The following is a 23297-nucleotide window of genomic DNA, read 5'->3' on the forward strand; positions in this document are numbered from 1 at the left end:
ACACACACCCCACCAGCTTCCCTGCGCCCAGGGAGCACCCTCGCCAGATTCTCGGCTGAGCGAGTAAGCCCGCCCACGTCCTCCGCGATTTGATGTTCGCTTAATAATCTCCATCTCGGACTTGATTATCGACGCTAATGAGTTTGAGGAAAGACCCTGAACATTCCCGTCTCCTTTCCCCTTCTCTCTGAAATTGCTCAGTTTTCGGACTGAAGCTGTAAGCAATCTCGTTCAAATACATATTCTGTCACCGGAAGATTAAAATGATGGGCATAGAAGGGGTTCCCCTGTTTTACTGATGGAAATAAGTTCTCTCTCATGATTGGATCTTTGCCTGGGTCAGGCCCACCTAAACCTACACCCACCGCTGCCCTAGAGACTCACAAGGTGTCAGCTGCTTTTGAAAGTATTTGACCCATTGTTATAGTAATAGAGTATACATTAAGTTTTATTTACACCTACGAACAGAATCTCTGCTAATGAAAAGTTAATAACGGAGTACCATGCATGCAGTTGTCAAAGCTCCTGTGACGTGTATGGGAATTAAGTGAAAATCGGACACTTAGTAAAGGTTTGCTGTTCATGGAAACAGTCAGATACACTTCCATGTTCTCTTCAATGACCTTATTGTTGTATACAAGAATATTGCACACGATTTGTATACAACACAAATCTGTCATGAATAGGGAACAGTGACGAATGCTTAAGCAAACGTTAATTTCATGCACTCCGCATGGGTGTTTAAATATCCTCGGGAGACGCCGTGAGCTGCGCGGCTATGCCAGTGCGTAGGTTTCATTTTGATTTTGCCACCTGTGCACATTTTAAAGGCAAAAGTGGAACTCCTGGAACGTCTAAAACTGGAACCATGAACACCAGTTGTGCTCATTCGTTGGGCCGAGTCGGATCCGTCTGACTCTCCAGATGGGAGGGAACACGGGTAGAAAGTCAGCGCGGTCACGGCCTCAGAAGGGGTCTTCTTCTGCCTCGCTCTGGGTCGCCTCTGAGCCCTGGGTCCCCCCCTGCGTCACTGGGTTTGTGCTTTAGATCGCTTAGCTGGCCTCCTGTGGGGGGGTACAGTAGCCATCCCCCCCTTCTCTGCGGTGCCACTCTTTGCGGTTTGAGTTGACATAACTGTGGCCAGCTGTGGTCTGAAAACTCAAACGGAAAAGTCCAGCAATAAACCATGTATACGTTTTCAGGTGCACGCCGTTCTGAGCAGCGGGGCGGAACCCCACGGCGACTCACTGGGCCTGGCCCGGGAAGTGACTTCACTCCGCATCTCCCCTCCGTCACTCGGTAGCTGTCTTGGTCGTCAGATTGGTCATCGGAGAGAGAGGGACCGCCTTCCCGTAACTTGTGTTACAACATATTGCGACGATCTTCTATGTTAGTACGTTTCTGTTGTTAGTCTCTTACGGCACCTCATTTGTAAATGAAACTTCATCGCAGCTCTAGGGAAAAAAGTATGCATAGCGTCCGGGACTACCCGAGGCTCCAGGCAACCACTGGAGGCCTTGCAGCGTGTGTCCCTGCAGACAAGGGGGCGTTAGCGCGGTGCGGGGCGCTCCACGGTGGCCTGTGGCTTTCAGTGCTGCTTTTTAAAGGTTGATGACAACTGTGTCTTGTGCCCCAGCTCTGACAGACGTCAAAATGACCACGGGTGGAAAAACTGTTCAGGATTTCTACCTTGTTAGCAGCCAAGAGGGGTGGTTCATTAGGCTGCCTCCCCATTACTTCTGTGAATACAGCCTGAATTTTGACTTTGTGAGTATGACATCTGAGGTAATACCAAATGTATTACACAGACCATCAAATGAGGCCATTGCCCGAGGTCAAAGACGTATTTCAACTTCCACGGGGATACCATGGAAGGGGAGAACGAATATCGTGGGAAATGCATGTCCATGTTGTAACCCATCGCTCGCGTCTTCAGACACAGTCTGGGTTTTTAAAAAATGAATGGGTTTTCAATACTTTGGTGAGTTCACACCTCACAACCTTCCTTTCCAATAAAGCACGTGTCTTTTTGAGAAGCTCAAGATGCATTTCAACCTGAAAAGCCAGGAGACTTATTACGAGATCCTATACATTTCAAGATAAAGGTCAACTTTTTTCACTAAATTATTTGCCTGACAAACTGTTTGCACCTCTATATTGAAAAGTATCTTTATATTCAGGACAGGTTCGTCCTTTCATAGCTCAGCAGGGAGAAATCGCGCACTGGAAACGCGACTATGGTCTAATAGGTGTTCTTAAGAAATCTTTGTAGCAAAGATTTGATGACAAATATAACTCGGGAAGAAGTAAACTTGGTTCAACACTTCAATCCGAACATTATTTGTGTATTCCGTGACATTTTTAATTATGAATATGTACGTGTATCTTTGTTGTTTTCTAATTAACTGGTAATTCTTAACAAGTGTACAAACACTAATTTGAGGTTGCAGTTTTGAAAACTGCTGATATGTGAATGCACACTCTTTGACATGGTGCTGTGTGTCACATTACGTAAAGCTGGCTGATTTAATGGGCACTGAGTTCAATTAGAAAAAAGTTCGAACCAATACTTTCCTGTGTGTGGAAACCACTCCTAGTGGTTTGTTTGCTGTCCTTCATTGCTCATGCTGTGTTACTGTAATTATTACTCATGCTATTTTATAGTACGCCGTGTCAGAGTCTCCCTGTAAGACCAGGGGAACCGGGATTACAGTGAAACCTGCTCAGCCAGCAGGTTGAGAGGTTGGTTTATTTGTTTTTTTTTTTTTACCTTGGAAACATCGAACAATTAGGGCGGAAGATGCTATTATGAGTCTAATGCCTGTATTGTGACAATCGGAAACATAAGGTGGATCCTGCATCTCTTCATGTCCTCATTTACGTTTCGCCAGTGGCTGATTTAGTAATTCTGTAAACAGTGATACATGGTGAGCTGGTCAATGGGAGCACTGTCTCCTACACGTCCCTTTGGGTGTGTGCTGAGTGCGTGTGTTTTCTTGGACAGATTCCCTTTCTCGTAACACGACATTTTTAACTGTGAAATATATTTTATTGTTATCTTATTTCGTCACTTCTATTCATTACAAGAAGTTTCATTGAGGGAAATGTACATAATTTTTGTGAAGGATTTCGTGAAAAATATTTGAAGGGCAGAACCAGCCAATCAGGAGAAATTTGGAAGACGAAGTTGAGGAAGTCTTATGTGAGCAAAGACAGAGCTGAAAAATAGAGAAAAAAAATTAACTTAGAGACTCAATCCGGGAAGTCTAATATCTTACAAATAAGAATTCCATAGAGAGCGAGCAGAAGTAATGAAGGGGACAGAATTATCATCAAAGAAAGAAGGAAGTCTCCCTGAATTGAAGGTCATGTGTTTCTGGCAGGGCCCACAAAATACCCGGCAATATGAGTACAGAAGACCCACCCCAAGAAAGATCGTTAAAGCTTCAGAATGTCAACAATATGGACACGATATCCAAAAGGCTCTCAGAGAAAGAAGAAACCCCCCAGCAGATCCCACACAAAGCAGCAGCAGTGAGAGTGCCATTTCTCAGCAGCAGCATCGGAACTGACAGCGAAACGGAGCACCCACCGCCTTCAGAAGTTCTGAGTGCAAAGCGTCCCAGTCCAAAATTCCGGACCTCCCTCTGGCAGGAGTGACGGACCGCCCCTGTCTCTGCTTCAAACGCTAGAAAGCTGAGACCACGTTTCCCAGGCTCCCTTGCAGCGACGGTTCTGAAGGTCACCCAAGTCCCGTCAGGCAGACTCCCCCACGAGGACCTGGCAGGGGGAGATGGGGACACAACACAGGGCGTCCCACGTCCCGGGGCGTCTGTGGCAAAGGCTGCACCAGCTCCGTGTTCCCCGGCCTCTTTGTTTTCGTTCCTGCTCCCCCGAGGAGCCTGTTGAGATCTTTTTCCCTCTAATTACCACCACTCGTGGAATTTTAATGCCACAGATACACTGTAGTAACTGTCTATGTGCTGTACGCTTTATAAGAATGCGGTTTTTTGGACTCCCCATGCCCAACAACAATTTTTTTGGTTTTGGGGGGAAATACTGCCCCACGGGGAATGCACATCCTGCCTGGTCCCTGGAGCCGTCAGTCCCGCACACCAGGCAGCCACGGCGGTGGGGCTGCTGTGAGAACGGTCCAGTGCTGTGACCGAGGGCCGCTCCCGGTTGGGGGGCAACCGGCTGTTCCCATACAGGAGGGACGGGCAAGCAGTCCTTCACGATGCCACAGGGGAATTCTCATCCGAAGGCCTGCTGTGGGGCTTAGGGAGCAGCCCGTCCCGAGTGGAACGGAAGAAGGCGGGGGGGGGGGGTGTCCAGGACACCTGGGAAGACGCAGAACTGACCACACTGATAAGAGTTTTAGAGTCGTGTGGTAGGGCTGGGAGATGAGCCAGCGACACAGAAAACCGAAGGCAGGAAAAGAGGCGGCAAAGGCCAACCCCAGGGAAGACACAGAGCGGTGGAGGAAACGTGAGTGTGGTAGGCTGCGTGACCCCCTTTGGACAGTGTTTGTGACGTCATAATAAGGGACATGCTGAGTATTTATGTGACTCCAAGTGGCAAGATAATGCTATTGGGAGAACAGGGCTGAAGGGAAGGTGGAGAAAGAGCAGTGTTCTCACCAACCACAGCAAAGTGGTCTGTGCATAATGTTTCAAATGAGAACATCTTGAAAGCAGGATAGACATTTTTTTAAAGATTTTCATTTATTTATTTTTAGAGAGGGAAGGGAGGGAGAAAGAGAGAGAGAGAGATCAATGTGCAGTTGCTGGGGGGCCGTGGCCTGCAACCCAGGCATGTGCCCTGACTGGGAATCGAACCTGCAACACTTTGGTTCGCAGCCCGCGCTCAATCCACTGAGCTATGCCAGCCAGGGCAGGATAAGCATTTTTTATAGGAAAACGTGCAGGTCAGCACCATTGGAGGCAGATCTGAGAGAGTTGAAAATGCTGACTATGGGAAGCAAAAATCAGGAGCGAGGGGAGGCCCGACAGGTAACTCTCCTTTTCCTACTGAAGTCCGTGCTATTTGATGTTTTAACCCATACATGTATTCCTTTATGAAAAATAAAAATAAAATGAAAGTCAAAAAAAAAATAAAAGTGGGAGAAAAAGGTGCCTGCACTGTTCTAGGGCCTCTTAGCTGCTTCTTCCTTCTCAACTTCCCCCCCGGGTGATCTTCCTAATACTCGTCTATAACCACCTTTTCTTCAAGGACCCCAGATACACCACTCCTGAGCGAAGACCGTGGGCAGCCATATTGTTCACAGGTCTTGCTTAGACGAGTTCCTTGCAATGGAGCACGGTGGTGCGTGAATTTCCTTTGCTTCCCCAATTCTCTCCCCGATCCAAACGCCCCAGCCCTCGGGTGGGGTTTCGGCCAATGCCAGACCTCAAACGCGGGGTCTCAAAGTCGGCAGCCTGCTGATGCTTGCGAAAAACCAGTTATCAGAACTATAGAGGAGCATTCACATTTTTATCTTTATTACACATTGCAGTCAACAAGAATTTACCCTGAGCATTCAGTGTCGGTTTCATTTAAATAACCACACGGGCCTGGGCAGTATTAGTTGTCATAGGTATTTGTACTAACTTAGTATCAGTGAATTTAATGAACATTTTCACATAGGAAAAGGGTTACAGACTTATTCATTGTAAATTGGAAAGACACTTAAAACCTAGCTAAATTACTTGTTCTAAGAGTCAGCACCTGTGAATTATTTCTGTATTTGATGAAAACGATGTCCTTAACGGAGTAAGAGCCTGGAGTGCTGGCCCTGGCTGGTGTAGCTCAGTGGATTGAGCATGGGCTGCGAATCAAAGAGTCACCAGTTCGATTCCCAGTCAGGGCACATGCCTGGAGTGCAGGCCAGGTCCCCAGTAGGGGCCACGTGAGAGGCAACCACACATTGGTGTTTCTCTCCCTCTCTCCCTCCCTTCCCCTCTCTCTAAAAATAAATAAAATCTTAAAAATATAATCATTCCTAAAAAAAAAAAAGAACCTGGAGTGCTGGTTCCCGAACTTCAGCGGGTGCCTAGGAATGACCCGTGGACACTGGTAAAATGCAGATTCCAGGGCCCTGGCCTAAAAATAACAGTTCTCCTTCATTTTCTGATTCTGATTGTTCGCGTGCTTGGTAATGCCCAGGCATCTGGACTTTAAACAGTGTCCTGGGCGGTCCCCATAACGGCGATCTGGGGGGAGCCACCGAGACACGCAGACTCGTCGGGTTGCATTAGACGTGCCTGAGCTCGTGTTCCTTTCCCTTCGATTTGTTTCTCGATGGCCCTCAAGCCACCCCCCAGGGAACCACTGTAAGCGCTCTCCCAGATGAGTCTCTAGGGACCAGCGGCTGGATGCATTTTACGCAAAGAGGACGGGAGCAGCTTCGTGCAATGAGACCGAGTTCCTGGCTCCTGTTGCCTGCTGGACGCCGACCAAAGCGGGACAAACATCCCTGGGTCCGGAGGCGGCGCGTGAAGAGGTGCTGTTCGGAGCGGCGAGGTCTAACGGTGCCTGGAGTTCTCAAATGCATCAGGGCAACGATTTTTAAATGTGCCACAAAGTAATACCCCCAATGACAAATTACACCTTCACTTGCTTAGTTCTTACCCATGAAATCCTCACCTAAATTTCCATTTGTCTTTTTTGCATCCTTTTTTCTATCGCGTAAGCTGTAAGGGCTCAGAATAGATCCTCGCAGCCAAAAATCAAGGTAGCCTCACGTACCAGACCGACTCCAGCGTTTCAGAGGAAAGAGCTGAAAACTCGTTGTCATCTGTTTCTGTACATAAAAGCTCTGCTAATGCTTTCAGATGAGACAGACCAGGACTGTAACACACCATTTAGTGTTCTCTTTACACTAATCCCAGCTCTTGGTATCTCTTTCCTCCTGTCATACACCAGCCAAACCGTTTGTTTGCTGCTCAAGTGCACTCCTGCCTGGCACCGGGGACCCAAGGGAGAGGGGACCGTGCGCTCCAAGACCCGCCACTTCTCTAACGACAACGGGGCGGGGGGTGATCTGGATGGAGGTGACAATGGCTAATACGACTGAGAGCTTACAATCTGACAGGCACGACATGCTCTATGTACATTAACTTACCTGGGCGGTCCAGACCATGATTATTCCCATTTTATAGGTGAGAAGACTGTGGCCCGAGAGATAGATAACATGTCCCAAGTCAAACGAATCCAACCCAGTCAAACTCAGGCAATCCGGTTCTAGTGCCAACTCTTCACCTGGTGCTTTGTGACATCACCCCCACCCCAGCGCCTCAACCAGGTTAGTGGTGGTGTTCCAAATGAAGAAGAGTCTAGCCCTGGCTGGCATAGCTCAGTGGATTGAGCGCGGGCTGGGAACCAAAGTGCCACAGGTTCGATTCCCAGCCAGGGTGCATGCCTGGGTTGTGGGCCAGGTCCCCCAGCAACCGCACATTCATGTTTCTCTCTCTCTCTCTCCCTCCCTTCCCTCTCTAAAAATAAATAAATAAAATCTTTAAAAATAAAGAGAGTCTAAGGAAGGGGCTCCTATGGGCGGTCATTCCCCCTGACCCACACCCTCACTCTCTAAGTGGCGACCTATTATTTAGACACCAAATAATGCAAATGGTTTAAGCTTCCTTGGGAGCCTTTGGTGCCCCTTCCCTTCTAGATGTTTATTATAAAGCTGTCCTGTGCTGTACGGGTTTTTAAGCATAGATCAGAGGTTCCACACCGAAACCCAAATAAGAGAGAGTAACTATCTGCTTTCAAATGGAACTAAATTAAAATATAATTTGGTGAAATCGAAACCAAGCCATTATCTGATCGTAAGGTCATTTCTTGGCAGGCAGCTCGTGTTCAACCAGAAGAGCCGCCTGTCCGGGACAGCAGGTCTTTGCTGAGGGAGCCGGGGTAGATGCGGTAGCCACAGGCTTTCCACAGAAGGCAGGGGGGATCCTTGTTCCTAACTCTGCGCCCCTTCGGGCTCCAGCACCGCTACTGGGGTTCGTGGAGCAAAACCAGCCTCTGAAAAAGCACAGTCGTGGAGGGCGTGTTTAAGCAGAAAGTACTTACCACAGAACACGTTTTTAGACACATTTACTCAGGGAGAGGAAGATTCGCTGCAAGTGACAGCGTCTGCAGGGTGACACAGAACTCCTTGCGGGGTGGGGGGGCTGGAGAGTCACCACTTTCTCTTTGTTACAGAGCTGGCATCAAAGGAGGGGGTGTGCCTCCTCCCGAGTCACTGGACTGCACTCCTTAGGAGAGAAGCGATGTGTCAGCAGGTGTGAGGGTGGGGGACCCTCTTCTGATCACAGATAAACGGACATAACCTGCGCGAGCAGGCACAGCTGAGAGGACGCGGCTGGGCGGGGCCGGAAGCAGAGGGACAAGGTGCTGCAGGTGGAGACGGTGCCGGTGCCGGTGACGAAACCTGGGAGGGTGTGGCGATTTCCACTTGGGACTCGTCATAATCTGAACACAAATGCCATCATTACGCAGACGTGTGGGTGCAAGGGGGTCGCACTTTGTTTTTCTGGGGCTGGAGACGGCAGGGTTTCACGTGGCACACTCACAGCGTACGTGAGCGTGCAGGGGGTGCTCTTTGGGCTGAGACTAGACTCAGCCGGAGGAAGTGAAAAAGCCAGGTAAAGTTCGAGGAAAGCGGTTCACCGCCCCAAGATGTACGGATGTCACTCGGACATCAGCGTGGGCCACTGCGAACGACAGACGTTTGCAAGGAGCAAGTCTGATCAGAGAGAGCCCACGAAGTACAGGGGCCCAGGGCCCAGCGGGGCAACACGCGGACCTCGGCCTGGAGTGCTGGTTAGTTTGGTTGGCACCCCTAAGACAGACCTGTGAATGTGGGTGCAGGAAGAAAGAAAACTTCCAGATGTTGCTGGGAGCCATGGAATTTTAGGAAGAAGGGGCTGCTGAAATGACTCAGTTTTTTTTAATCTCCTGTCTGGACAGCGAAACTGAAGATGAAATGACTGGCCGCCGCCCTGGCCTCCTCAGCGGTGGGGTGGCGCCGGGCCTCCCAAGCAGGTCGCCCACCGTTCCCTGTTCGCCATCTCTTGTCCCACCTCCCTCGTGATGTCCTGCTGGCGTGGCCTTTGGTCTCACAGGGTGGCTTCCTGAATTTCACTGTTTGGACTTGGGGTAGCGCTGGCTTGTAGGTGCTTAGGGAGGGCAACCGGTTGACTGGGGCTCTTACGATGGGTACGGCCCAATGCCTTTCATCCGCAGAGGTACACCAGGAGGTGAGGGCACAGGATGGGCAGGACCATTGCCCAAGAACACACGTGTCATGGCACGTACCGCTTTTATGAAACAAAAGCAGCTTGGCAGAAGAGTCATTTCTTCTGAGTGGCTTTATTCAGAGTTAAAAATAAGTTGGAAGGGAAATTTTCGTTTTAGCAATCTTTAATTACTATTACCACTTTAGGAGGGGAGAGCCAGGAGGAGGAGGAGCCTGGGAGACAGTCATTTTATTACTCCGTGAACTCTGCTCACTGCCCTCCCAATTGGGCCTAGGGTAGTAACTTGGTAAAATGTGGTTGCTATATTGAAATCCCTCTTCTGCTTATTATTTCTAATACTGACATTACTAATGTATTTAAAATAGCTTAGTCTATTATTAACTTCATGCTCAGAGTCACAATACCCCTGTGACACGGGACAAAGAGTTATCATTATCCCTTTTTAGCCAGGAGAAACTTCGGGCACAGGAAAGGTAAGCAGATTTTTCAGGGTCATAGCTGTTTAGTGGAAAAGTCAGGGCTGCAAATCAGGTCTCTGGACTTCCAGCCAAGTTTCCTTCTCCTGGATGTGTTCTTTTGAGTTTAATATTTAATGAAAGACCTCATTTGGTACTTTTCTTCCTTTTATTTCCCAATGACACTTGTCATACAATATCATGTTGGTTTCCAGTGTATGACACAGTGATTAGACACCTACCACGCCCTACGACAGGTGCTTTTCTGATAACACCCCTCTCTCCATGTTGTCTGACGGTTTCTTCTTTTGGTCACAAGCACCATTTACTCTTTTCGAACCCCACACAGCTTGAACCCGGCATGTTCTTGATAAATGTTTATTTTTGTTTGGTTTGGTTTTGAAGAATTCAAATGTGAGAATGTGAGAGTTACTTTCATAGAATGAATGTTCTCTGAGGTAGGACAGCGAGGCATTACATATCATTAGTTCAATTCTTTCTTTTCTCATCACTGTTCAAGGGTTTTGGGTCTGATTAGCAGACACTGGTTAGAAGGCCTGCATTGAATTTTGCTCAATATTGAGTTATTAGCTTAAAATATGGGTCTCAGTTTCTTCATTAAAAACATGAAAATGTAGTATTTTTAGTACGAGAAAAAGTTTCCATTTTCAGAGTTACATTATGTTTCTTGGATGGCGATTAATATATTTTAAGCCTTACCCTGCACCACACAGAGTTCGGAGGTCTTTATGCAAGTCCTATAATTTATGAATTATAATTTGTGAAATATAATTTTTGCTGTTATGCTCATTTTTACACGAGAGAACTGAGTCTTAGACAGGATAACTTGCCCAATATCCTGCAGCAAATAAAAGAGGTAGCTAAAAACCAGTTTCACTCCCAAATTTAAGCTGTTATTAAAACTCCTCGCTACGTTGCCTACAGCTTTATGACCGACACAGCAAATCCTCCCGATGGTTAAAATCCTCCCCATCACAGACACCCCACTTGCGTGCTCACCCCCAGGAAAGTCTGTAATAGGTTCTGTCACGTGCTACTAAAATGTCAGCCCAAAGAAGCTTTTTTGCACACACTCTTTGTTCTGGACCCCAGAGTGTGTCTTCAGGCTGCTTGCTTCCTTTAGGTTGTACTCCGGCCCCAACACTCACCTGTCAAGTTTTTTACACAGTATTTCAAATTTCTTCCAGTTTGTGCGCTGAGCCACCTGTATACCTTCTCTACACTTCCCAAAGTGGAAAAAAAGTGGGAAAACATACAGCATTTTCTAAGATGATGTGAACAGGACGTCCAGACTATCGGACGTTCCAAGAGCCGCCCAAGGAACAGGCTGGGCCTCCGGCGGAGGGAGGCCAAGTCCTGCTGGAAGCAGACCCCAGGGAGAAGGCAGGCTCTGGTGGGTGGGTGGTCCTGCCTTCCACCCTCCGCCCGGGGGCGGCGGAGCCTAGGGTTCACCGGATTCAGTGACCCACAGGACCGACCGAGCACGTGGGGCAGGGAGAGACTGGACCGGGAAATCCCACCGCCTCCTGTTCAGAGGGACCACTGCGGCCCGGAGCGGCTGCTCGAAGCCCGGGCGTCACCGCTGCGCCGTCTCACCACCCGACCGCGCAGGAGCCGTGGCGGAGGCCGGCCGCCTGACCACGGACTGGACCGCCGGGCTGGGTCTAGCGGCGGGACGACGAGGGCCTGGCGTCCGAGAGGGAAAGCGAAGGGAGGTTATTGGGATCGCAGTCCTTTCTCTGCGGATTATTACGGCCGCGCGCCCCTGGGCCAGGCACCGAGCTTTTCGGTGACTCGATGTCTTTCTTCGCTGTAAATGGAGGGTGGTCACAGGCCTCCGTCGCGCGGCGGCTGCGGCGATTACGTGTTAACACGCACCTCGAAGGCAGCGTTCGAAGCATGAAGGCTTGTGGTTCGATTCTGCTTAACCGATTCCCGGCCCCAAATTCACCCCGTTCCGTCCTCGAATTCGGGGCTCTCCCCGGCACTCCTCCCCTTTGGAAGTTTTGCAGACAGCAGCCGGCGCCGACCAAGTTCGGGCAAGCAGATGACGCCTGCGCACGACGCGAGGGCCACCCCGCACCCGGGGGCCTGGGGACGGAAGCGCTCCGGGGGGGGGGACGGAGCCCCGGAAACGGCGCGCTGGGCCAGGTCGCCGCGGGGGCGCGGGAGGCTGCGTCCCGCACCTGCGCCTCGGGCCCCTAGAAGGCCCCGGGGGTTGCGGGGGGCCGACAGGCGCGCGCGGCTGGACCTGGTCCTGAGCCTGCGCTTCCCCCCAGGAACCCCGAAGACAAAGGGGCTTCTCATCGGGCTCACTTTCTCGGGGGGCTGCCCTCCTCGTCGTCCCAGCCCCGGGCTTTGTCCCCAGCTTGCCCAGGGCCGGCCAGACGGCGCCCCTCGCGCCGTCCCTTTGTCTGCCGGCCCCGCGGGTCCCCTTTGTTGTCCGCCGCCCCTTCTAGGCTGGTGGGGGGGCCGCGGACCCTCGGGGAGGAGCAACAGGAGGACGAGGCGGCGCAGACCGGCCCGCGCCGCCGCCCGGCGCCCCTCAGCCCGAGCCTGGCATGGGGCGGAGCGTGGCGGAGCCGGCGCCCTCTGATTGGCCGCCGTTGCCGGGGCGCCGCGCCTGGATTGGGCCGCGGGGCTGTCTGGCGCGAGGGCGCGCGAGGTGGGGAGGGGGCGGCTGGAAGCTGCTGGAAGTCGGGGGGCGGGGCGGGCGCTCGGGCGGTCTAGGGCGCCGGGTGCGGGGCGCGGGGGCGGTCGGGGACGCGAGGGGAGGGTGCGCGGGGGAGGGCCCAGCCGGTCACCGCCCCCGGCCCCTCCCCGGCCCCGCCCCGCGCAGCCCCGACCGCGGGCGGCCAGGGGGCAGGCGCGCCGGCTGCATCCCCATCCTCGGCGTCGCCCGGCAGAGCGCGCGGGCGGCCGGAGCGCGGCGGGCGGAGCGCCAGGCCGGCCATGGCCACCACCAGCACCACGGGCTCCACCCTGCTGCAGCCCCTCAGCAACGCCGTGCAGCTGCCCATAGACCAGGTACGCGAGGCGGCCCTGCTGGCATTGCGCCCTCGCCTCCCCCTCCGGAGCCGTGTGTCCTCCGCGCCGGAGCCGGGAGTCGGGAGCCGGGCGCGGGCTGGGGTGGGGGCCGCCCCTTGAAGGGAGGGGGCGACCTGCCTGTTATTGTCCTCCCGCCGCCTGGCACTGTCGCCCCTCCCGGCGTGCCCACCCAGCCCCCACCCGGCCGGTGCCCGTGCCGCCAGGGGGGGCTCGGGGCACCGACGTGCGCGCGTGCATGCTTGGCCCTGCGCCGTGCCACAGTAGTGCCGGGACCGGGGCGTGTGTGCACCGGGAGGCCGGCCGGCCCCCCGGAGTTCCGAAGCCACTTACAGGGCGTGCGGACACCGGTGTAGACAGCGTAGAAGGGCTGTGTTTCGGGGAAACTCAGGTTTCTGTGCCCTGCGTGCATGCCTGGCGCCCACTGCCCCACGGGGAAACAGGACGGGTGTGCCTAGGTCGAGGGAGCACAGGACGAGGGTGTGTGGCGTGGAGGGGGCCAGCGACCTGTGCTGTCGGACAGTTAGCGCTGAGGTGTCGCTAATTTAAGAGGCAACAGTGTGTGGGAAGACAGGGGTTATGGAGGCAAGTCAGAGAGAGTTAATAATCCAAGGATTTCTGGGTGAGAAAGTTGCAACCTTGTAGCTAGAGGCAGCCACCCCGTCCCTTCCCTCCCACCAGTCGATAAAGCCTTTGACATCGTCTAGGGGAGGGTGGCGATTCAGGGGGGCCGACGGAGTTCGTGTGAAAGGCCTAGGGACTGTGGCGAAACACGCGGCCCTGGGATGGGCGCAGCAGCGTTCGGGTTACTCAGAAAAGAAAGTTCGCAGGTGCTCCGTCCCAGTGACATTCAGGGAAGCTGCTGATGGGGATCATGGATTGCTCCAGCCCCCAGCTTCAGGGAATTAACTGGACGTTTTGCTGCAAGCGATTTCAAATGCAATTGATACAGAAGGGTTTGCCCTTTGCAAGGGACCCTGGTGCCCTGTCCTCCTGAATGCGTAGTTGTCATTGATGTCATCGGGGACTTCTCTCGCAATACAGGATTCCTCTGCACCCAGACCCGGTTTCATAGCAGCGGGATGGGGCAACTCCTGGGTCTGCATTAGGACACTAACTGCTTTGTGCTCTGCTGCTTCAAAAAAAAAAATCCACCTTCTGTTCACATCTGAATTCTTTTCTTACGTTTTAGTCGTACCTTTGGGTTCATAGTACAATGCCTACCCGCCCCGCCCCCCATACCTTGAACCGGGATCATGGGCGCGTGCTGATAGGTTCAGGTGTCCCTGGTGAAATGGATCCCGTCCTCTGAGGAAGGGGTCGGAGTCCTGTCTGGTCATGAGCACGCTGGTCGGGCTTGAGGGGGCTCCTGTGGGAGTCTCCCTGTGGAGAGCCGAGTGTGACCTACCCCCGGCTTAAGTAGGTTGCTGCTGGTGTATCAGCACAGGCAGGGCAGCGCCGGTGTAGAATTTTTTTGCTGATGAGGAGCAAAGTTTATTTTAAGGAGAAAGGTGTATTCCTATTCTCTCTGTCCTCCTCTGCCCCTGCCGTGATGAAGTTTTTCCTAACCGTGCTAATACATTGAAATTTATATGAAGCTTATCTGTTCAGAGTGATTTAATATTAATGAAGTCCTTGAAACGTCTCAGCAGCGCAGAGCAAGTTCTTTTCAGCCCTGAGACAGCAGGGGGGCCAGGGAAGGGGGCAGGGGGGCCAGGGAAGGGGGCAGGGCTGCACTCCACTTCCCTTCCCTGTTACCCACAGTCTCGTTTTGGGCCTTTGGACAGGCTTGCTGCTCCTGGGAGTGCTCTGGGTTGGTAGGGCCGTGTGCACAGAGTTTTGAGTTGTTTTCTCTAAGCAAGTCTTTCTCTCTTTCAACGGGGTTTTCGTGTTAGTTTCAGGTGTACAGCATGGTGGCTAGACAATCATGTACTTTACAGAGTATCCCCCCGATATTTCAGGTTCCCGCCTGGCATCAAGCATAGTCATTACAGACTTATTAACTCTATTCCCTGTGCTGTGCATTACATCCCCACAACTATTCTGTGCCTACAGCTCTGTGCTCCTCCGTCCCTTCACCGTTTTCACCCAGCCCCCCCGCCCCTCCCCTCTGGCAACCACCTGTGCTGTGTGTCAGTGAGTCAGTCTCTGCTTTGTGTGTTTATTTGTTTTGTTTTTTAAATTGCACATATGAGTGAAATCTTACGGTGCTTGTCTTTCTCTGACCTACTTCGCTTAGCATAATTCTCTGTCTATCTATGCTTTTGCAAATGGTGAGATTTCATTTTTTATGGCTGAGTAATATTCCATTGTACATATGTACCACAATTTTTTTATCCACTCATCAACTGATGGGCACTTGGGTTGCTTCCATAGCTTGGCTGTTGTAAATAATGCTGCAATGATCGCAGAGGTGTGTGTGTCCTTTTAAGCTGGTGTCTTGGGTTTCTTTGAATATATGCCCGGAAGTGGAGTCACTGGGTCATAAGGCAGTCCCACTTTTAACTTCCTGAGGACACTCCGTATTGTTTCCCATAGCGACCGCACCAACATGCGTTCTTTCTCCATGCCCTGAACCATACTTGTTGCTGATTTACTGGTGATGGCCCTTCTGACAGGTGTGAGATGGTACCACACTGCGGTTTTAATTTGCATCTCCCTGATGATTAGTGGTGTTGAACATCTTTTCGTGTGTCCATTGGCCATCTTGATGTCCTCTTTGGAGAAGTGTCTCTTCAAGTCCTCTGCCCATTTTTTAAATTGGATTGTCTGTTTTTCCAAGTGAGTCTTAATGATATTAATATCAACGAACACCTTAACTTTTTATATAGCGATGATAAATGACTTCTTTGAAGCACTGAAGAGTTGGCTTTTTTTGTTGATAAATCCCTTGGGATTACCGAAGGCTCTTACTGTAAAATTGAATGAATAGCCACTTAGCCCATCATTTCAGAATTGAGCAAAATAGAAAATAATGTTGGTAATACGTAAATAATTGAGTCCAAGTTAGAGAGAGCTTGAGCATGGGTTGTAGTCAGACAGCGTGACTTGACAGGAAAGAGACGCATCAGGAAAGGCGAAGTGTGAACATGTAACTCTTGTTCGTGTGCGAGTTCGGCGTGTACTGACAGTGCTCTGAAGGTTCAGGAGGTCATGAAGGTCGTCGTCCATCTCAGAGGGAGAAAAGGACCTTGGGGCCAGAAAAACAGTCTAACTTTTAGACTAACTTTTCAATAGTCTACCTTTCTAGGTTGTAGAACTTACAAAACGATAGAAACTATTGATATGTATGGAACGCAGGGTGGGGCAGAAGTAGAAAATACTGTATAGAAAATAATACAGTAACGAATAAATAATGATGCGAGAATAAAGTCTGTGTTCCGTGGACTTGGAACCGTGGGCCGACTTTCGCCTCACCCCGTGTGGGGACGCCCATGGCAGGCGGGGTAGGCGAGAAAGGGGCGGGGGAGCGTTGCACAGGGAGACCAGGCAAATGGAAAGGAGCAGAATATCTCACCTTAGACCCCTGGGTGTCTCCCCTTCCCTGGAATTCCAGCATGGCCTTGGGGCGACCACAGTGTTTGTTCAGCGGGCCTCACATTGCGATGAAAATACAAACCCTAGTTTGTATCGGGTGAGGTTCCTCGATGCTTTAGGGTGGGAAATACCCAGCGTCTGATGTTCCCCCTCTTTAGGCCTCGCATCCGGGTGACTTCATTTTGAGGGCGGCGACCGGAAGGGGGCACGTGGAGGGTGGGTTTGTGGAGGCCCGGGGCTGAGGGACAGCTGTGCCAAAGTCAAGGGCCACAGGCGCTGGGTGCGGTGGTGCCCCTTGTCGGTTGCTGATGCGGTGACTTTTCAAGGCCCCGGCAGTGAGGCGCACCGCACCGAAGGGAATGACCGCAGGTCCCAGATCAGCCTGGTTTTCTTTCGTGTGTTTTAACCTTGACACGTCCATTCTGTCGCGTTTGGTCTACCTGAGTCTCTGAGTTATCAGACCGAGGTCGTCCTGTAGCCCTCGCCTCCCTCCTGGCCTGTCTCCCTCTTTCTCTCTTTCCTTGTTTGGGGGGGAGGGGGAGGGGTTTTGAAAGATGTGGTTTATTAGCTCTTTCCCTATTGCAAAGCCAGCAGTGCAGAAACTGCAGACGGGGACCACGGCGCTGAGTGTTCTTCGTTCCAGAAAATGCTGCGGAAGCATCTGCAAGCTGGCATCCAGGTGCGCGTGAGGGGTGGCCTTTTTTTAATTGAGGTGTAATTGACACTGTAACATACTAGTTTCAGGTGCACAACAAGTGATTTGTTATTTGCATGGATTGTGGGATGATTTCCACAATAAGTCTAGTTAACATCCATTAACTAATATCTGTAAAGAAACATCCGTGGTTTTTTTTTTTTAACCACTTTGTTTCCTTATTTTCTGTGATGCTGTAATTGCCGTGAAACTAGAGTACGTTTCCCTAGTGACGGGACATCCGGGAGGACACGTCTGGCAGGTGGCCCGCTGGGAGTGAGACTGGCTCGTTGAACAGTCCTGTCTGGGCACGGACGGGGTCCCTGTTCTGGGGAGGCCGTGGTTCACTGTTGGGGGGCGCAGAGGGGCCAGAGGGAGACGCGGGTATGTGGAAAGGCTTTGGAGGAGGGGGAACAGGGGGACAGCCTGCTGTGTGTCGTTGACCCTGCAAACGCAGGCAGTGATTTTAACGGGCAGCCCCTTCCGGTTTCCAGGTGGCGTCAGTTGCGTTATACGATTCAAGTGACTCCTCACAGCCCCTTGGGAAGACAGATCAGATTCAAGGCTTGAAGCATTTAGCTTCAGAAAATACATATATTTGACCTTGAGTCAAAGGTCAATTTTAATGTACAGTCTCAACACGTGGCAAAAGATTCGGGCTGGTCATCGCTTTAGCTCTGGGGTTGCCCGCACACTTTTGGAGGAGAGGGCGGAGGGAGAGGACTTCACCAGCCCCGCCGGGCTGGCGGGTGTGGGACCAGGAGAAGCGCGTGTCTGTGGGGGAGAGGGACGTGCAGAGGCTTGTAGAAAATTGTTTCCTCTCTGGTGGTCAGTTTGCTGGTGGGCCTTCTCTGAACACCTGCACCCGCACCGTCCAGGGGTGTCCGTCCTTTGGGCGCCTCTGCGCCACACCGGAGGAAGAAGAGCTGTCTGGGGCCACACGTTAATACACAAACACTGACAAAAAGTGATGAGCGAGAGAAGGTTTTAAGTACATTTACAGTTTTGTGTTGGGCCGCATTCGTAGCCATCCTGGGCCACATGCAGCCCGCGGGCTGGGGGTGGGACACCCCGATAGAGCATCAGTGAAATGAAGCAATGTTTAAAACATTAACCTCGCCCTGGCTGGCGTAGCTCAGAGGATTGATTGCGGGCTGCGAACCAAAGTGTCGCAGGTTCGATTCCCAGTCAGGGCACAGGCCTGGGTTGCAGGCCACGGGCCCCAGCAACCGCACATTGATGTTTCTCTCTCTCTCTCTTTCTCCCTCCCTTCCCTCTCTATAAAAATTAATAAAATCTTAAAAAAACACAAAAAACATTAACCCCTCTCCTCCCCCTCCAGTGCTGTACTATGATGAGCCCCATTTCACAGACGAACTAAGCGGCGCTCTCAGCATCGGCCCTTTTTAGGGATGTGAACTTCAGAAGAAGGTGAATGACAGCAGAGGCAGCCAGTCAGGGATTACGAACTTCATTTTGAAATGGCCACTTGGCCGCTCTGGGTGTGGAACATAAATGTTGAACGAATGGGTCTCTCGTGTCTGCTCTGCCCCCACGAAGAGCACCTGTGCTCTCGGGCGACCCCTGCAGTGCCTGCGAGGCCTGTGGGAGCGGCGTCCCATGCACAGGGAGGCCTCGGGGTGGGAGCTCGGACCCGACCCACACTGCAGGCCCCGTTGCTTACGCAACACACACGGGCGGGTTCTCTCCCGTGTAAGATGTGTGTCACGCTTCGTTTTTGAGTCCCACGATTCTTTGTCTCGTGAACCGAGGAAGCTGCCCCAGATTCTTCTTGGGCTGAGTTGGAGGGAATGTCAATGAGAACCGCGGGGAGGAGACGGACCGATACATTTTGAAGACTTCTCTCGGCAGTAGCAGTTCAAACTGCTTCTCCGTTTAATCGGAAGCCGCTGAGCGGAGTACACCACGTGCCCGGGAACCGGCAGGGCCCGTGGGCTTCCCCGAGGATCGGCGGGCGGGCTGTTTCCCTTGGTCGGTAGGAAGTAGCTCTGCGGGGGCGGGGGGGGGGGCGGGGAAACACCGGGTTGCCTGGCTTTGGAGCCAGACAGTGCCGGCCCGGTGCGCTGTGGCACGTCCTGGCACTGTTCCCGAAGCCCAGTCTCCATCATCTGTGCGGCAAGGACGGTCGGCAGCACCTGCCTGAGGGTGGCTGTGGCGGTCAGCGCGGCCCCTGTGGCGCGCCTGGCTCCTCCCGCATGTGTCGACCCAGTTCTTGCCTCCTTGTGCGTCACGCGGTGCGTGGAATTTACTGTCTCTTCGTCGTCCGAGGTACCCCACTTCTGTCGTCAGGGCTTCCTCTGTGGGAGGGGAGCGCGAGCCCCCGGTTCAGCCGTGCGCCCGCGCCGTGGCCAGACAGGATTAGAGTCCAGTTTGGAGTTTGGAGTCAAAAGTGGTTTTTCTGCTTCCTCGCTGCTTCAAGGGTTCTTTGTGCCCCTGTGTTAGTACTGCCTCACCGGCTACAAATAACCCCGGCCTCTGTTTACTGTGGTCTGAGCGCTGGCTTTCCAGGGGCCGTGATCCAAACAGCTCGCCCGCGGGGCGCCCCCCCCCCCCCCCGCGGCGGCTCACCGGGCAGGGCTCTGCAGTAGTGACGGAGCGGGACACGACGTCTGTCAGCCGCCAGCGCGGCCCCCGGGAGAGGGGTCACCTGGTGAATCTGTGAGTGACCCGGAGGAAGCCTGAAGCCGTGCACGCGTTGGCAGATGCCAGGTGTGGGGAGGGGGTGGGGAGAGCTGATGGGGAGACCCGAACAGGTGCGGACGGTGCGCCCTTCTTCCCTCGTTTGTCCGGGCCCTAGCCGTTCTCCCCGCCCCAGTCCCGCGCACCGTGTGCATAAATCTTTCCTGAATGCCGGCCACCTGATGGGCCTGCTTGCTCGTTTGAACAACGGAAGCATTTTGGATTTGGCGTTTGTATTCTGTTTAATGTTACGCGTATCGCTCAGGGTTCTGGTAGGAGACGGACTGAACTAGGTAACCAAGGAGACTTAAAGAATCATTCACCCCTGACATCCAGGCAGGTTAGGGGAACAGTCCCCCAGTGCCAGCTGCTCGGGGCCTGCAGGGCAAGGGGAAGGACGGCGCAGACCCCGGGGGAGCAGCCCCCGAGCCGCTGGGAAGGACCGTGGCCTCCAGTGAGGGACCAGCCAGCTGGAGGCGGTGGACTGAGGGAGGGGGCTGCGGGCAGGTGAGTGTGCCCCCCTCCCCCCACCTCCTGCTGGTGTGCCTCAGAGGGCAGGCCCGGGGCACGGCGAGGTGGGTAGTGGGTTGGAGGGCTCGTATTCCCACCCTGAACAGTCTGGCCGCTGACGCACCGAGCTGCACAGCATCGCCCGTCTCTGTGCCCGATGGACCCGGGGGAGGGGCCCTCACCGGGCCTCTGGCACGCCCTCACTCCCCTCCCTCCCAGCCCTGCGCCGGGAAAGGACCCCTGGTTCTTGCTTTCCCACTTTCCTCATTCCCGGTCACTCACGGCCGTTGTGATCGGGGCTCGGCCGCCAACACCAGTGGCCAAATCCAGCGCAGATTTTGAGGAACCGGGACTCACCGGTTCCGCCCCGCCCCAGGGCTGTTAGAGCTGGCTCTGAGGCCGCTGGTGCCGGCAGTCACCTGGGAGTGTCGTTAAAGAGACCCGTTCTCTCCCCGGACCTCCCGGGTGACGGCCGGGAGCCTGCGTGTTTGACCACCGCCGTCAGGGGGAGGGGGCTCCCCGGGCACATTTGTAGAAGACCCTGCCCGTCGTTACAGGGTTATAGCCACCGGTGCACTTTCCACGTGTGTGCACTGAAGCAGTTACCATGGACCCTCCGAGATGTCACGCAGGGTCACTGTGCCGCTGGCAGCGCGCCACGAGGTTCGGGGAAGAGGAAGCGCAGGGTGCGCTGGGGCAGCACGGCCCTGACACAGGACGCATGCTCAGCGGACGCGGTTCTCGCCCCCTCGCGGTGCTGTCACTGCGTCCCCAGGGGCCGTCTGTGTGGCCGCCTGGGCAGGCAGGGTCATCAGCCGGCCCACTCACGGCCCTTCCTGAACTGGGCTGCCCCGGGCGAGGCCGTGTTCCTCCCGGTGCTGCTGCTGGCTCGCCCGCGGGGACCCCGGCAGCCTCCAGAGGGTGGGCGCCAGCTCCGTTCCTCCTGTTCAGACGGCGCACCCCGCCTCTGCCCCCCTCTCTGACACTCACCTCTCACACTCACCTCTCACACTCACCCTCTCTCACCCTTGCACACTCACCCTCACACTCACCCTCTCACACTCACCCTCTCACACCCACCCTCGCTCACTCACCCTCGCTCACTCACCCTCTCACACTCACCCTCGCACACTCACCCTCTCACACTCACCCTCGCTCACTCACCCTCGCTCACTCACCCTCTCACACTCACCCTCTCACACTCACCCTCGCTCACTCACCCTCTCACACTCACCCTCTCTCACTCGCCCTCGCACACTCACCCTCTCACACTCACCCTCTCACCCTCACCCTCACACACTCACCCTCACACTCACCCTCGCTCACTCACCCTCGCTCACTCACCCTCTCACCTTCACTCTCTCACACTCACCTCTCACACCCACCCTCTCACACTCACCCTCTCTCACTCACCCTCTCTCACACTCACTCTCTCACACTCACCCTCTCACACTCACCCTCTCTCACTCACCCTCTCACACTCACCCTCTCTCGGACGGGGCGGGGGCGCCACGCGTGTGGAAGCACTCTGCCGGGGTTCAGTCCGGGCCTGCTGCACGCCAGGTGCCGTCAGCACACCTTCCCGCATTTGAACTCCATGCCTTTTCAAGCTGCTTCCTCCGCCTCACGTCCCCTCCACCCTTTTTTTGGCCGGACACACCTGTATTTTTCGGTGTTCAGCCACAGCCTGCACCCCCTCGGCACAGCTTTGGAAGCTCCGTCCCATGTTTTCCGGTCCCTCGACTCGACTCGCCCTTTCTGAGCCTCTGCTGCGTGTGTAAGACGCACGCGCACTGGGGGTCAGTGCACTCCTCCACCTCGGGTGGGGCAGGGTGTTCCTAGTGGAGCCTTCGTTCCTGTGCGCCTCCTGCTTACGCCCCGCAGCACTCGTGGGACGGGCTGGCTGCCCTGCGGCCTCTCCCTCGGCTCCGGACCCTGCCGCTTCTCCGCATCCACAGAGCCAGGGCCCGGGGCCACCCGCATCTGTCTTTCTTGGGAAGGAGTTAGTGGGCTCTTTGGGGGGCGTCTTTCCACTGGCACCTTGACAGCTGTGGGCCCCTCCCACTCTAGGAGGCAGTGGGAGCCCTCCCCCCCCCCACACTGCCCCCAGTTTGCAGAGAGCTGGCTGCCCGGCCGATGTCCCCGCCTTCCCACCCTGTCCTGCCCCGCTCCGACAGCGCCTGCCACACCAGCGCGGTCGCTCACCGCACAGGTCTCACTGCTGAGCAGCCGTGACTCACTCCCAGCACAGGGCCTCCTTTTCCTCACGCTGCCACCGCCTGCTTGGACCCTGGTCGGCACAGAGTGTGTCTGCAGTTCGCAGGGCTGGCATGACGCAGGACGTGGGCGCCTTGACGCTGCCGGCCCCGGGGAGCCATGTGGGCTGAGCCCGTGTGCGCCTTGGCTTCCTGGGCTGTGAGGTGGGTGCAGGCGGCCCTGCCTCCTGGGCTGGTGGTGGGCTTTGCGGGGGTGGGGGGGGTGCAGGCAGAGGGCAGAGCCCAGGGAGAGCCCGGTCAGTGCTGGGCGTCCCTAACTAGGTGGGCGCTTCGCCGGCGGCTGTGGAGGGATCAGGTTCTCTGTCCATCGGTGCGTTCTCAGTGACCCGTTTGCAAGTATCTGAGTGTCTGGCGCGTGCTGCACAGCGCGCTGGAAGCACGGGCGCAGGGGAGGAAGGGCTGCCGTTTAGTGCAGTGGTTTCCAACTTTCCAAACCCGTGGCTGCCGGGAGCAGTGGGCCAGGTGGCTGGGCGGCGACTGGAGCCGAGCTCCTGGCTGGGACTTAAGGCTTGGCGGGCCCTCAGAGGTCTTTTTCCTGGGAGCGTGTCCCTTTGTCACTCTCCCTCTCTGGCACTCACACCCCTGGGCTAGAAGACTGCGCCCTTTCCCTGGCTGAGGCCCTCCCCCAACTTTGCACAGCTCCTCGGATCGGGCCCAGGGCACGGCCTGCCCCGGGCGCTCCAGCTGGCCACTGCCATGCCTCTGGCGAGCTGCGTGGCCCCGAGGGGTGCGGTCCTGGGCTGCGAGGCTCACCGGGGATGCACAGCGGGCCTCCCTCAGGTGAGGAAGCCGA

At 54.5% G+C, this 23297-nt stretch overlaps 1 protein-coding gene across 3 annotated transcripts in view; it reads left to right on the forward strand.

Annotated features, from left to right (window-relative positions):
- Positions 1-12504: 12504 nt before the first annotated feature.
- Positions 12505-23297, forward strand: part of MBOAT2 (membrane bound O-acyltransferase domain containing 2) — a 68640-nt gene continuing 57847 nt past the window's right edge. Inside the window, exon 1 of one of the 3 annotated variants that reach the window (XM_045844543.1) lies at positions 12505-12769. In XM_045844543.1, the coding sequence (XP_045700499.1) occupies positions 12695-12769 (75 nt within the window). In that variant the 5' untranslated portion in view covers positions 12505-12694. The remainder of the gene's footprint in view (positions 12770-23297) is intronic. The other 2 variants (XM_045844542.1, XM_045844544.1) reach the window with 2 other exon arrangements.

Source organism: Phyllostomus hastatus, unplaced genomic scaffold, assembly GCF_019186645.2.
Source record: "Phyllostomus hastatus isolate PE091 unplaced genomic scaffold, TTU_PhHast_1.1 phas_contig_402, whole genome shotgun sequence".
Lineage (NCBI taxonomy): Eukaryota > Metazoa > Chordata > Mammalia > Chiroptera > Phyllostomidae > Phyllostomus > Phyllostomus hastatus.